This window comes from Jaculus jaculus, chromosome 1 (genome assembly GCF_020740685.1).
Source record: "Jaculus jaculus isolate mJacJac1 chromosome 1, mJacJac1.mat.Y.cur, whole genome shotgun sequence".
Lineage (NCBI taxonomy): Eukaryota > Metazoa > Chordata > Mammalia > Rodentia > Dipodidae > Jaculus > Jaculus jaculus.
In genome coordinates this window covers 117,975,686-117,991,161 of record NC_059102.1, presented here as the reverse complement: position 1 = coordinate 117,991,161, position 15,476 = coordinate 117,975,686, and the positions used below count along the sequence as shown (strand labels likewise).

At 44.8% G+C, this 15,476-nt stretch overlaps 1 protein-coding gene across 5 annotated transcripts in view; it reads right to left on the bottom strand.

Annotated features, from left to right (window-relative positions):
- Znf462 (zinc finger protein 462) overlaps positions 1-15,476 on the bottom strand; it is a 195,882-nt gene that overhangs the window by 42,329 nt on the left and 138,077 nt on the right. For 3 of the 5 annotated variants that reach the window (XM_045136361.1, XM_045136359.1, XM_045136365.1), the window contains exons 8-10: positions 7,175-7,243; positions 4,821-5,088; positions 2,060-2,196 (exon numbers count right to left, since the gene is read on the bottom strand). In XM_045136361.1, the coding sequence (XP_044992296.1) occupies positions 2,060-2,196; positions 4,821-5,088; positions 7,175-7,243 (474 nt within the window). The remainder of the gene's footprint in view (positions 1-2,059; positions 2,197-4,820; positions 5,089-7,174; positions 7,244-15,476) is intronic. The other 2 variants (XM_004656983.3, XM_045136374.1) reach the window with 1 other exon arrangement.

The following is a 15,476-nucleotide window of genomic DNA, read 5'->3' as shown; positions in this document are numbered from 1 at the left end:
GAGATGGACCAGAGTGCATAAAGCTCAAGCTGGAGTACCAGAGTTCGATCTCCAGAACCCACATAAAAAGCAGGAAGCTATGTCAAGCTTCTGTAATCCCAGCATGCTGACAGCAGAATGGGCGCCTGAGGCAGACTTTCCTAGAAGCTAAGGGTGAGCACAGCAAAATACAGCAGAGAAACCTGGGTGGACAGGAGAGAACTGACTTAAAATTGCCCTTTGATCTCCATGTATGTGCTGCGACATGAGTGTATCTCTCATACATACACATGAAACATGCATGTACACACACAAATTAATCTTAAAGAAAAAATGGAGGGAACGACTGCAGCTGGTGAGGACTCGCTGTTTCTGTTTGCTGGGCACCAGCACCACTGATGGCCTCCACCCAAGTTGGGATGGGGCACACAGCCACCACAACACATGGGCTGAGGGACCGGAAGCCAGGTGACTGAGGCGGAACACCGGGTGGGAAAGCACGGGCCAAGAATTCCTGCCTAAATGTTGCTGTGCTGCTTCTGCGCAGCCAGCAGGTGGACGGCCCAGCCAGCAACCCTCTCACATCTCATTAGAGTACAATGGGGAGGAGGGAAGCCTGAGCCGAGGAGATGTTGAACCTTCTTGGGAATTTGCAGCAGACACAGGCATGTCACAAAGTGTGCTGGCTACAGGCGATAAAAACATGGGCTACTTTACCAATGTCTCCACCCAGCTTGCAATGGTTAATCTCATCAATTTGATAGGATTTAGAATCTCAATGGAAACAAAGCTCTGGACTTCTCAATAAGGGAATTTCTAGATTAGGCTAACTGAGGTGGGAACATCCACTCTGACTGTGAATGGTCCAAGTCCATATGCCAGGAGTCCTGGGCTCCATAAAAAGGAAAAAGCGAGCTGAGCACCAGCATTCATTATTCTACATGTGACCAGCTGCCTCAAACTCGGGCCGCTATGCCTTCCCCGGCATGATGGATTGTAACCTGCAACAGTAAACTGCAATGAACTCTTCCAAGAAAGGTAACTAATACATGAGTGAGGGATGCCCCTGTGAGAAGATGACACGCTGTTTTGAGCATACGAGGCACATGCCACAAAGCTTTCCAAGGTGGAGGCAAAGGAAAGAAGAGAGGAAGGGAGAGTGAAGGATAAGGAGGCATGGAAAGAGGTGACAAGCAGAGCAAGCAGAAGGTATTCCAGGTATTCCACCCTCCTGCCAAGTGGATCTTTCAGGCAAGGCAGGTTTTACACAAACATGTTCTCCTCCAGTGCAATGAACCCCCCTTTGGTGAACAATGATTTCATGGGCCAAGAGGACAATCAACTCAGAAAAACACAAATGAGCCATATCTATAATGCCAGCACTCTGAACAGAGGCTAAAGCAGGGGGATTGTGAGACCAGCTTGGGCTACACAGAGAGACCCTACCTCAAAACAAAACAGTAAAAAAGTAAAACTAAACAACCAAAGCACACCCACAAGGATCCCTGTGAGTATGGGCAGCAACAAGCCCATCACTGCAACTCCATGGGCCTCTATTCCACTCTCACATCTCCTTACAGATCAGAGGCTACGCACAATCCAATCCAATGTGTTTTCTAATACCTAACAGGCCACCTCTATGGTTCAGAATTCCGTCTTCTGTCCATTTTGAGGGGAAATACTACTTTGCTCTTGTAAATCATCATTTTCAACTTTTTCAAGAGAATGGCTCAGAACCATTTCTTTTTTTTTTCTTTTATTTTTTTAAATTTCTTTTATATTTTTGTTTTTTTTCTAAGATTTCACACTGGTCTACACCCACCTATTGGTCTTTCATTCCTTCCCCCACACCCCTGTCCTGCCCCCGAGGCACAAGGTTGTGGTAGCTGAGTATTTAGAATGAGAAAGTCTCAGACCCGCCTTCCCTATAGAAGGAAAGAGTTCTATTGACAGCAAGTGTTTTTGTCCCTGGATCATCACAGAAGTCTTCATGGAGAACAGGGATCAGGGCAAAGTTGTTCTTGGAATGTCACTATGCCACCTCCCACCAGCACTCAAGGACACTAAATGGCAAGGTTACCTCGGTGCAGCACGATGTGGTCGATCATGTTGCGCTTGTATTTGGTGTGATAGAGGCAGAGGGGACAACGGAGATCTTTGGGGCCCTCCTCAGGAACCGCCGAATGCCCAGCATCCACATGCATAGTAAAAGCAGATCTGAGAGAGAGATAGAGAGGAGGGGCAGACCATGAGTGTGACAGTGGTGCTTTCACTTACACATGTCCTGCAGCCAACCTGTCACAGGTGTCTACATGTGTCTCTCCTGCCAGAGGGGCTCAAATGGAAGCTGTTATTCATGTCTGTTGGCCACAGCCCTTGGCCTCTCAATCAATCACCAGACCCAGACATATAGTGACAATTTCTTTTCAGAAATTTTGCTACATGCCTGGGATGAGGGTTTGATCTGGAAAGAAAGAAATCCCCTAAACACCTTATTCTTGAAATTCTCTATTAAGCCACATGAAACATGCCTATAAGTCCTAAGTGCTTGGAAGTCTGAGGCATAAGAATCCCAAGTTCAAGGTTAGTGTAGGTAACATACTGAGTTCAAAGCCAGCCTAGGCAACTTAGTGAGACTGTTCTCAAACAAAAAATGGAAACAGGGCTGGAGAGATGGCTTAGCGGTTAAAACGTTCACCTGTGAAACCTAAGGAGCCAGGTTCGACTCCCGGGACCCACGTAAAGCCATGCACAAGGTGACACATGTGTCTGGAGATCATTTGCAATGGCTGGAAACCCTGGTACACCCGTTCTCTTTCTCTCTCAAATAAATAAATACAATATTTTTTAAAGTGGAAACTGGGCTAGGGATATAGCTCAGTGACAAAGCACCTGCCTAATATGCACAAGGCCCTGGGTTCAGTCCTTAGCAAAGAAAGAAACGAAGGGAGGGAGGGAGGTGCATATGAAATAACATAACAGTAAAATCCCCAAGGAGAGCAATTTCACCCACCTGAGTCTTCAGGTAAAGGGGAGGACAGGTCGTTGAGAGTATAATGATGTGTGTACAAGCCACACCACCCTGGATGCACCTGATCTTCGAAGCCATAACTGACTTAAAGGTGCAAAGACCCAGCTGCCTCTCCCTCCACCCTTCTCACACCTTCAGACTTCACCGAGCCTTGTAAATCTCATGCACATGGATGAGGAATAGAGTTTCGTGGGCAAGGACCCCAAGTGGTTGTCTCTGGAAAGTCTTGGAAGACATTATCAATGGACCCTAGTCATCATGTCCTTTACCTGCTCTCACTCTGAAATCACAATGGCATTTATCTGAAGAATTGGACCAAATTAGGCCAGGGGAGTAGCAGTTCTCATTGAAGCCCAGCCACTAAGATGCTGGTGGGGAAAACATGGGCTCCTCATCTAATTTGTCCTTTTCTGGGGTCAGGAAGCCTCTATGTGCAATGTGTATCTGGAAGTGGTCTTAGGTTTAGGTCTTGATTACAACAGAAGCACATGGGAACAGCATGATGTCTGTGTCACAGCAGTGGTACTCGGTTATCCTAATTGCTTCCTGTCTATATTATAATACTTATTAGTGTTTTCTGTGTGTCAGGCATTCTTAATACTTCATGCACACTGGTTCACATTTTGCTCCTATGAGAACTATGAAGTATATGTAATATTTTATATTCAATTTAACTCAAAAGACATACCAGCTTGAAGCAGAAAGGCCCACATCCTCAAAGTCTCATACAAATAGAAGACAGCCAGAGTTTAATAGGTAAGGCTTCCAACTGGTTCTCTCTGGAGAAATTTGGACATTATCAATGGACCCCCCTGCCCCAATCACCATGTGCTTAGTTCTAAATCAAATGCATTTATCAGCACTCCCTAAGGTCAACCCAGCCCTGAAGTGGCAAAAGCTATGATTCCGACTCGGGTAGTCAGGCTCAGCATTTGACTGCACCTGCACTAACTAGCCCAAATGCTATCATGCAGAACGGGATATCTCAGGGCAAGTTTAGATTAAATGGTAAGTATTCTATTCCTCCACTAAATTCTATCCCACATAGGAACAAAGGAGACTCTGGATGACCTTGCTCTACACTAGGACAACCTCTCCATGCTAGCTATAGTTTTCAGTGCTGGGATCTAGATTCCCTCAGGGTCACTGGACATCTTTCTGTGCACTGTTCAAGTGCTGAATGCAGGTGTAGACATGCCACAGTAGGCTTGCGGAGGTCAGGGGACAACCTTGAGTGCTGGTCCTCACTTTCTAGCGTGTTTGAGGGTCTCTTTGTTATTCACTACATTTGGTAAGCTACCTGGCACATACATGGGTTTCCAGAATTCTCCTGTCACCGAGCCATCCCCCTGGCCCTGAGTACTACAATTTTAGAAGTAAGAATTTTCTAGAGGGGAGCAGGGAGGTCATGGTTGCTAAGTGGTCCCTCCTGATTTTACTTTGCTTCCAAGAACTTATACATTTTTCCTCAAAGGCAGAAAGGGAGAAGGGATGTTCTCTGTAAGGAAAACATACACTGCTCTGTGCACAAAGCCAGGGAAATCCTTTCTTGCTAGCGCCACACAGTTCAGGAGCCCACTTGCTCCGATACTGAAGCCCATTTGTTCTGCTACATATGGATTCCCTTCTGCAACCTCAAAGTAGGCTTCTGAAACTAGCTCCCTTTGGTAAAGCCTTCACCAACATCCGTATTACAAACACTGGCAGGGCCTTCCCCAGCTCCAGACAGACAAGTGGAAGAGTGCATCAAGGACCGGAGCAGGGGTAGCCATGTTAGTCTTTCACGGCTGTTCTTCTTCACGCCACTTACTTAAAGCCTGTATAAAAAGAGCAGTCTTTGCACTTGAAAAGTTTCTTCCCGCCGTGCTTGTCCCGGTAATGGCGCCGGATGCTCTGGATGTAGCCAGAGGAGAATTCACAGAATTCGCAGTGAAGAACAGCTTCAGTTTTCTGCTCAGTGCCAGCAGCAGCCCCAGAGAGAGGTACTGGGCTAACGCGGCTGTTATTTCTTGCCAGGGCAGCTGATTGATAGTGATTCAACTGTTGCTGAACATCCGGGGGCTCCGAGTAAGAGGAGTCTGTGAAGAGATAGGCAAAATGACCTGGGGTACACAGAGCTTCTTAGAGCAAAGTGCCTGAAAACCCTTCCCAATGGGGTCTCCCACCACTTTTACTGAGGTGTAATTGACACGTTAAATACATATATATGAGGGGTTGGGGAGATGGCTCAGTAGGCAAAGTTCTTGTTGCACAAGCATGAAGAACTGAGTTTGGAGCCCCAGCACCCATGTGAAATGCTGACTGTGGGGGGCACAAGCCTGTGATCTCAGTGCTAGAGGTGGAGGCGGAGAATCCCTGGGGCTCCCTGGCTAGCTAGTGTAGCTGAACTGGTGGCTGTCGGTGTAGTGAGAGACCCCGTTTCAAAGAATAAGGTGAAGAGCTCCAAGGCTCAGAAAACTTTGTGGAAGAGGAGTTGGAGTGAGTGTCAGAACCGGAGGAAGGGGAGGAGTGCTATGCAACGCTGTCTTCTGGACATGGCATGGCTGGTAGACTCATGAGCTCACAGCAACTATAGTTTCCTGCACAAGACAGCCCGTCAACATTTCATCATCTTGAGACCCCCATCCCTCCCAGAGGAGCTGCTGGTTGGCAATGGTTCCTGGGAGTGGGGGAGGAAGGGAGTCATGTGCTCAGTGGTGCAGTCACTGGTAAATGGCCATGCTCCACTAAACACCTCCCCATCCATGCTCACACCTAATGTAATTCCGGTGGGTCACAAAAGAAAAAATGAAAGTAGGAGGGGAACTAGTTGGAAGCAGGAGTTTAGAGTGAGTAGGGAGAGGTTAAGAGAGGGCAATGGTGGTAAATATGATCGAAATACATTAAATGTAAATGTATGAAATTGTCAAAAATGAAATGAAATGGGGAAAAAAGGAACAAGGTGGAGAGCAACTTGAAGTGAAGACTCTTGACATTGACTTCTGGCCTCCACATGCATGTGCACACATGTGGGCTCATGCACAAACACAATACACATGCTCACACACCACAAACATATGCAAAAACGTGTGTGTGTATATATGCCTATATAATGAAGGGGCTTTTGTATGTGTACACACGCACGCACGCACACACACACACAAATACTGTCAATTACCAATCAAGTTAATTAGCTCATCCACTTCCTCCGTAGTTAGCGTTCTTTGGTGTGGGGGATTCAAGGACACAGTACAGTACTGGAAACTATATCACCTGCTCTGTGTAGGCTGCAGAGCTCATCGAGCTCTTCTTCCAACTACAAGTCTGTTCCCTTAAGCTCATCTCCTTAAGCTCAGAGTACAATTGAAGGGGCACTACAATCTCATCTTTCATCTTGTTTCTACTTTACAACCCAGGGCTGAGCAATGAGGAAGGGAGGAAGTGCCATTTCTTTGAATCTGACTTTGAGAGCTCGTGATATTTAAAAATAAAATTCTGAGGTTAAAGGTTTCAAAGTGAAGGAAGAAACTAAACTGTTTGGGGTCTTTAAAAAAAATAGGAAATTGCAATGTGGCTATAGGTTGCCACAGAATACCCGTCCTAGTAAGTGAGGTAAGTACACCCGCACGCCATAGGCAGGCACCTATGCGGGAAGAGAGAGGAAGATGATGCAATGGCTCCTCCTTTGTAGCCTGGAAATTATTCACACCAACCAGTTTTCAAAAACCTCAGCCTCTAACCAAAAAGCTCAAGCACACAGCACTCACACAAATATAAAAATGTTTTATGCCTTCACAGTCAAGTGATTTAAATTTTAAAATATAAAAATCCCATAGTGTTCTCCTGGAATAGATGTTTAAGGCTTAGTCAGCATTAAGATGGAGATTTATTCATAAATCCCATTAAAATGAAATTCCAAACAAGTTTCTCTGAAAGGTATTTTCAAGTTTGCAATTCTGAGGAAAATGTCTGAAATGACAAGCACAAATCTTAACCCTGAAGTGCTTCAGCGGCAAAGTGCTGGAGAAATGTGATCTGGGTGGGAGGAAGGGAAAGCCCGGTCTCTTTTTGCAGGAAGAGAGAGAGAAAGAGACAGAGAGAGAGAAAGAGACAGAGAGAGAGAGAGAGAGAGAGAGAGAGAGGGAGAGGGAGAGGGAGAGAGAGAGAGAGAGAATATGAATCAACCTTTTCCCAGCACGCTGCTTTGGATGCGGAGGTTCGAATTCAACATAGTCCCGCGTAACCTGCAGCTGCCTGTGAATGACACGGATGAAGTCTGTGAGTACCACATGCAGAATTTCACTGTAACTTTCCTTGGAGAGAAAACAAAGGGCTCTTTTTGTAAGCCTTTGAAAAAGCAAGGGGGAGAGGGGACAGACACTGTACAAGTCTTCTCCTGATCTGATGGACAATTAATTTTCCAAAGCAGGATTCCCTGAGGCAGGACATGGAAGGGTTCTGTAAAACCCACATTTGATGAGATCAGGATCAATCATCCTGTGAGCCTCTAGGAAAAGAAAACAAAGGCGGTGCAGCCTCCTGACTTGTGGTGATGGGGGGGGGGGGGTTACTCCTGTCTTAAAAAAACTAAAATACCTTCCCTCCTTGTTGTCCTGCCCACCCCACACTCATCTTCTCAAGATCTGAGAAACCCGTTTGAAAATTGTAAACAAACTCCCTCTCTCTCTCTCTCTCTCTCTCTCTCTCTCTCTCTCTCTCTCACACACACACACACACACACACACACACACACACACACACACACGCGGAACCTTGAAAAATCTTTCTCCGCAAGCCTCCATGGGTTCATTACCAGGTGCAAATGGAAGACAAAGGAAGAAAGAACAGAACATATTTACCCAGTTCTTTTATCTCCTTTATGCCTCTACTTTGTGCTGATAAACCCACACAGGACAGCAATAATGCAATTGTCAGCTTCCCATTCTTTCTCAGTAGCGGGATTGTTTACCATTTCATGGACTGTTCTAGGTTTTCTGTGGTAAGCCCTCACAACTCTGCTTATGCCACATGCACAGCGCACAGAGCTCCCCACTCTCTGTGGACACAGTTCCAAGACGCAGGGTGACACCGTAAATCAGTGTCCCTGAAAAGCCCTGTGCCCTTGAGTGTTGGTCTTCTGTGTACTCTTAGCTCTGCAACCACCAGGCCGAGGCCATTGTCCTCTGCTGATCCAGGTCTGTAGGCTAGCCTCAAACCCACCCATTGACCAAAGCAAACATCCCAAAGAATGGTTCACTTCTTAATACATGGCACACGCAGACCCCCAGGTTAGCATTCGTATGATTCACACTTGCACACACCTCAGACACCAGATACCGGAAAGATTCCTTATAATCACTTCTTAGCAAAGTTATAAAGAAATAAGTGGAGCTGGAGAGATGGCTGAGAGGGTATGAAGATCTAAGTTCAGATCCCCAGAACCCAAATGAAGAGCCAGACAGAGGAGCGTGCCTGTAATCCCAGTACTGGGGAGACAGAAGAGGATCTCTTGGACTTGCTGGCTGGCTAGTCTTAAATTGGTAAGATCTAGGTTCAGTGAATAAGCCTGTCTTTTCCAAAAGCTAGGTGGGAAGCTGGGTGGCTAAAGCAGTACCGCTGAATTTGAGGCCAGCCTGGGTTACAGAGCAAGTTTCAGGTCAGCCTGGGCTAAAGTGACACCCTGCCTCAAAAAAAAAAAAAGTTAAGCTGGGCCATTAGTAAAGAAGATACTAGATCTTGCCCTCTGACCTCCACATGCACGCATATGCCCACATACCATATAAAGAACACACATTCAAACATACATCCCCTTGACACATGCATGAAGAGAAGAAAGAAGGAAAGAAGGGCTGGAAAGAGAGAGAGGAAGGAAGTGAGGGAGAGAGAGGAAGGGAGAAGAAGGGGAGGGGGAGAAGGGAAGGAAAAGGGGAAAGGGAAGGTAAGGGTTCCTAGTTAGAGAATAAGCTGGATAAAGCTTCTCCCCTAACCCGCCACTCTCCAACTCCAACCCAATTCCCGTGTCCATCTCTTAAGCAGACCCTTGGCAGAGAAATCTCCATTTAGTTAACATTTTTGTCTTGTTCTAAAGCCTACTGCATATTATTCCATTCATCTCAAAATAACAAGTTCTAAATTTTAATGCCGATATTTATAAATGGTATGAAACCCTAGGAAGAAAAATATGCAAGAAGTCTCAGACTTATCATTCCAAGAAACAAGACTCAACACCCTTCTGAAACGGCAATGGCAAAGCACCAGCTACAAGTACCCACGTTCTCAACCCCTCTGACTCTCGTGGTTGAAATCACACGGACAGACAGATATCTTTACAAAAGGAAGCAACTTCCAATAGGTATGACACATTTGCAAAAAATACTCTGTTGACAACTTTATGGGTCATTTAAGAACTTAACTTTCTCTCAGGTGCCACCCCCCCCATAATGCACAACTTTTAGCACTTTGGGCACTACAGTGACAAAGCTGAGTGCATAGGATTCCCTGATTTGAAAAAGCAACCTAAGCTCCTAGTGTGCTCATAAAACACAGCCTCAAACCCAGGAGGAGGCTTAATTTGTGACTAAGTTAGAAAGCCAGGCAGAGAAAGAAGTATCATGGAAGTTAAAAATCACCTCTAAGAGCCAGGTGTGGTGGCACATGTCTTTAATCCCAGCACTTGGGAGGCAGAGGTAGGAGGATCACCCTGAGTTCCAGGCCACCCTGAGACTACATAGTGAATTCCAGGTCAGCCTGAGCTAGAGTAAGACCCTATACCTCGAAAAAGCAAAATAAACATTTTTTTTTTTTTTTAAATCACCACTAAGACGACTTAGGCAAAGCAAAGTAGAAACACCCATGTGTTGGTGGGGTGGATTTCTGGTCACGGGGAAACACAACTGTTGAGGCACGTGAAACTCAGCACCGGGCCCTGCACGCACCACGGGTCACACAAGTTTAACAGTTATCCGCTGCGTAGCTGTGGCGCCTGCAATGGAACCAGCAACAGACATGGAGGTCATGTGTGTGATCCGCCTTCAATGACAGATCACAGCTTAGTGTGGCAACACATGTTTCTACCCAGCAAGCCCTGGTACCTGTAGACTAAACAAAGCTCAATACCTGACCTGTGACTTTTATTTATATGCAAAATTTTATGAATTAAATGAACTTTGGTTACATACAATTCTGCATTTTGTAGATTGTAGTAAGAATTTTATTTTGTAAAATCAGGGTCAAAGTACAATTTCAGTACAGATGGTCCCAATGCCTGCAAGGGCTTAGTATATACTGAGTTGCCAGCAAATGATTCTCACCACTGTGGTACACAGTATAATCTGGTCCCCAGGCTAATCTTAAGAATGAGGTAGCTGAAGAATGCTGGTTATGCTACTAAGATCTGCATAGGGGCCGGGGACATAACTCACTTAGTAAAGTGCTTGCATTGCAAATGTGAGGACCTGATTTCTAGTCCCAGAAAACGTTTAAAAAAAAAAAAAAACTGAGGGCTGGAGAGATGGCTCATCACTTGCCTGCAAAACCTGAGGACCCAAGTTCTGTTCCTCAGTACCCACGTAAAACTAGATGCACAAATTGGCGCATGTGTCTGAAGTTCATTTGCAGTGGCTAGACACCGTGGCATGCCGATTCTCTCATTTTATCTGCCTTTTTTCTCTCCCACTTTCCCTCAAATAAACAAGTAAAATATCTTTTAAAAATAATAAGACCTAGGGCTGGAGAGATGGCTTAGCGGTTAAGCGCTTGCCTGTGAAGCCTAAGGACCCCAGTTCGAGGCTCGGTTCCCCAGGTCCCACGTTAGCCAGATGCACAAGGGGGCGCACGCGTCTGGAGTTCGTTTGCAGAGGCTGGAAGCCCTGGCGCGCCCATTCTCTCTCTCCCTCTATCTGTCTTTCTCTCTGTGTCTGTCGCTCTCAAATAAATAAATAAAAACAAACAAAAAAAATTAAAAAAAAAAATAATAAGACCTAGAGAGACTGCAAAGCCTAAAGACCTGAGTTCAAGTTCTCAGTACCCATGTAAAGCAAGATGCACAAAGTGGCACATGCATCTCCATTTGCCCTGGTGTATCCATTCTCTCTGTCTGTCTCTCTTCTATCTCTCTGCTTGAAAATAAACAAAAAAATATTTAAAATAAGTAAAACAATATTTAAAGAAGCTGAGCTTGGTGGTACACATCAGTAGTCCAAGTTCCGGGAGGTAGAGAGATGAGAACCCCTGAGTCACATTGGTTAGCTAGTCTAGCCTATTTGATTCAGTGCATGACATAAAGGAAGCAGCTGAAAAGAAAAGAAAGGTAGCGAACTGTATTAGCTACCTTCTCATTGCTGGGACAAAATATTTTAGCTTGCAGTTTCACGTTGTAGACCAGCATGATGGGGAGGGCATGGTGGTGAGAGCTTGCAACAGGTGGTCTCATTCAGTCCACAGTGAGAAATCAAAGAGCAATGAATGCTGGTGCTTAGCCAGCTCTCTCCTTTTTACACAGTGCAGGAACCCTCAGCCCATGAAATGGTACAACCCACAGTTAAGGTGAGTCTCTGCATCTCAATGAACCTAAAAAAATACTTCATAGGCATGCCCAGAGGCTAATCTAACCTAGATAATCCCTCACTGGTGATTCTAGGTTCTTTCCAAATAATCACAATGTTCCCAAAAATTGTCCTCTTGCCTCTACCCATATATAAACACAACACAACACACACACACACACACACACACACACACACACACACACACACACACACACGGGGAGAGAGATAGGACATCAACAAAACCCTCATCTGACTATAAAAGCTTGGTCTTGTCTATCAGGCATCTGAACACACTGAAGCACTTTGGAGCATGTGGGGGGAAAAATAAGAATGCCTCAAATTTCCAACTGTTGTGTAAACACAGAATATGAGAGATTACTAGAAGCAAACTGTGCAGGTGGGCATTACAAATACTCCAAATTGGAACCTGGGCATACATGCCATGTGTTAGTTTAGATGCCACAGAGCCTGTCCCTCACACAGCAACATCCTGAAACTTTATGGCTGAGAAAGAAAGGCATCCAGATATAAATGGGAGACTAGTACTTGGGGTCGGGGCAGCTCTAAAACTAGCTGGGGATTTCAAACCAGGGAAGTACTGAATTCCAGGTACACCTGTCTAGCCTTCTCATTTGTTTGTGTGAATTGGAGAACTGGGAGATTTCTTGCTAACCAGCGCTCCAGAATGCTAGCTTTTTGCAACCATGAAAATGTCCTAGGACTTGTTTTCTCCAGAAATTAGCCACTGCAGACTTTTTAGAAATTTGACTTGATAAAGGCCTAAGTGAGAACTCTGGAAGAAAAGCCTCATTATTTTTTACCTTTTCATAGTTCCAAGTCCTTGGCATTTGTTAGCATGGTGCCAGGCCGTGTGCTGGCTCTGGGAATTGAGGGCCAAGGCAGGCATGAAGGGCGCCTTCTAGGATCTCAGATCTCATAGGGAAGGGACTGGTCACCGACTTTAGGAAAATATGGGCCGTCTTGTTCGTGTCTAGCAAACTCACTTCACTGATTAGGGGAATAGGAGGCAAAACGAACAAATGGACGGGAACAGGAGTGCTTAACTACTGTGAGATTAAGGACGGCACAGGAAGAGTAAGAACCAATGGGGCAGTAAATCGTGGGAGCCGCAGAGGATACAGAAAGGAGCTGTACAGGCAATCAAGGCTGGGTTTTCCACAGTTCCACATAGAAGCGATGAGGGAAGGGAAAGGGGAGAAGAAGGACCTGATGCCAGCAACCACTTTCAATTCTACTTGAGCTAGATTTTTATAGAGACTTGGGTGATGGGCTCTGGTTCGTGGGAATCCGAACCAACCAGGATGGAAGGAGAAAGGGAGGGAGGGAGGGAGGAAGGGAAAGAAAGGGAGAAAGAAAGCAAGCAGACAAAAAATTTAGGTAAGTAAATTTTTGAGATGGCCAGAGGGCAAATTACATTACACTCATTCATTCAGCAAATATCTACTGAACATCTAAGTAAATAGGAGACTGTGTTCGGGGACAGTAAGACTTGATCCCTGGCCTCAAGCAATACAATGAGTCAGAAAGACAAGTAAGTAATTGATTTTGACACAATGCAAAAATTTCAGCATTTTACTAGTGGCATCTACAAAAAGGTGGAGAGGAAAAGGGGACAATGAACAAACAGTGTTTGGCAACTGACAAAATGTGGGATTGAGGGAAATGGAACAGGAATAAAGAGAACCCCAAGTGTCCGTTAATAAAAATGGGTTGTATTAAGTACTATGCTAATTAATGGGATCCACACAAGACCGACGGATACCATGAATGTTCAGTGCACATTTCTACTCCAAGTCATACATTGTGGAGACATTAAAGAGAAATTAAAACCACTACTTTCTTATCGCAGTGAATAAAAGTGATTCATTTCCTTAAGGACAAGATAATGAAGGTAAAGATGAAGAGTGCATTTAAACAGACAAGCACACGCTTCAGAGGATGAGGTAGACTTTGTAAGAATTTGTAATCTCCCGAGTTCAAAAACAGCACAGAGGGACTAGGGAGATGGGTCAGTTGGTAACGTGTCTGCTGTGCAAAGAGGAGGACCTGGGCTCAGATCCCCAGCACACGCCATGTGTGGTGGTGTGTGCATGTAATTCCAGCACTGGGGGGGCCGAAATGGGGCTGCTGCTGGGGCTTGCTGACTAGCTTTCTAGCCCAACTAATGAGGTCCAGGTTCAGGGAAAGACCTTGTCGCAAAAAATAACGTAGAGGCAGGACTCCTTACCACGTGCTCCTCCAGACACAAAATGCCTGGATATCCATGACCTCACACTGCCTGACACTACCTACACAAGACCATCATAATAGGAGGAAAAGATCATGACATCAAAATGAAAGAGAGACTGATTAAGAGGGAGAGGGAATATGATGGAGAAAGCGGGGAGAGGGAGGGAATTACCAGGGGTTATTATCTATAATTATATAAGTTGTCAATAAAAAAATAAATTAAATTTTAAAAAAAGAAAAAAAAAACTTTAAAAAATAATGTAGAGATCAGTTGGGGAAGATACCAGATACTGATCTCTGCCCTACACACACACAAACGTGAACACACATGAACACACAGGGATGCACATACAAAAAAAAAAAAAATAGAACAGAAAGTTCAAAGTGCCAAGATATGGCGGTATACTCCTATAATCCCTGCACTCAGGGGGCAGAGGCAGGAAGATTACTGTTAAGTTTGAGGCCGGCCTGGTCTATAGAACGAGTTCCAGGGCAAACAGGACCACACAGCAAGACCTTGTCTCCAAAAAACCCAAAGGTAAGTTCAAGGTTATGTATACATTATAATTTTCTTTAGAAAAGCAGACTATTTTGCAGCTAGCGGTCACTAGATAAACAACTGGAAATAGAGTATAATTTCACCCATGCATAATTTAACCACATGCCTAATGTAAGGAAAGGTGAGGGCAAGACGGAGACAAACAGGCAATATAGTTCATTACCTCTAGTCATGAAACTATAAGAAATCACTAACAATGACAGGAGAGCAGCTAAAGACATAGTGTAGCTAACAGCCAGGAAAACTTCTAGAATGGCATGCAGCTGCTGGTATAACTACTTATGAACTCGGCCAGCTTTATTTGTTTCCAGGAGACTACTACTGGTAGTGCTTTCATAGTCCTTGGGGTCAAATCCCAAGGCTTCACACATGGTAGACAAGTGCTCTACCACTGAGCTACATCCCAAGTCTGCTCCCCAAAAGTATTTAAAGCAGTTGTATTTGTTACCATACTTGGCCAACATAATATCAAGAGTGATGCTAGAAAAGGTTTATTTCTTTTCTTTTTACTTATTTATTTTTATTTTTTAAACTTTTTTGGTTTTTCAAGGTAGGGTCTCGCTCTAGCCCAGGCTGACCTGGAATTCACTATGCAATCTTGGGGTGGCCTTGAACTTATGGCAATCCTCCTACCTCTGCCTCCCAAGTGCTGGGATTAAAGGTGTGCGCCACCACGCCCGGCTTTTTATTTATTTTTTTGGTCTATTGAGGCAGAGTTTCACTCTTAGCTCAGGCTGACCTGGATTTTGCTCTGTAGTCTCAGGGTGGCCTCGAACTCATGGTGATCCTCCTAACCTCTTGCCTCCTGAGTGAGAAAAGGTTATTTCTAAGAAAGCTCCTAACACTGAATACTTTTTGAAAAGTCTTGGTAAAGTACAGTTGCTGAATAAGATTACAGTGTTATTGTGTTTTATAAGATCTACAGCAAAGGATGAGATCATAAAAAAAAAATTATTCTAAGATAGTCTCTCCAATGTCTAAGTTCTGATTCTGCTTCAAGTTCAATCTGGTCACAGCACAAGCTGCAAAGCAAAGACACGTGGTCCGCGCAGGGGAAGAGAGAAGACCCCATCACACACACATTTATGTAGAGGAGAAGAGAAATGTCCTGGGAAACTTTTTCCATGGGTTG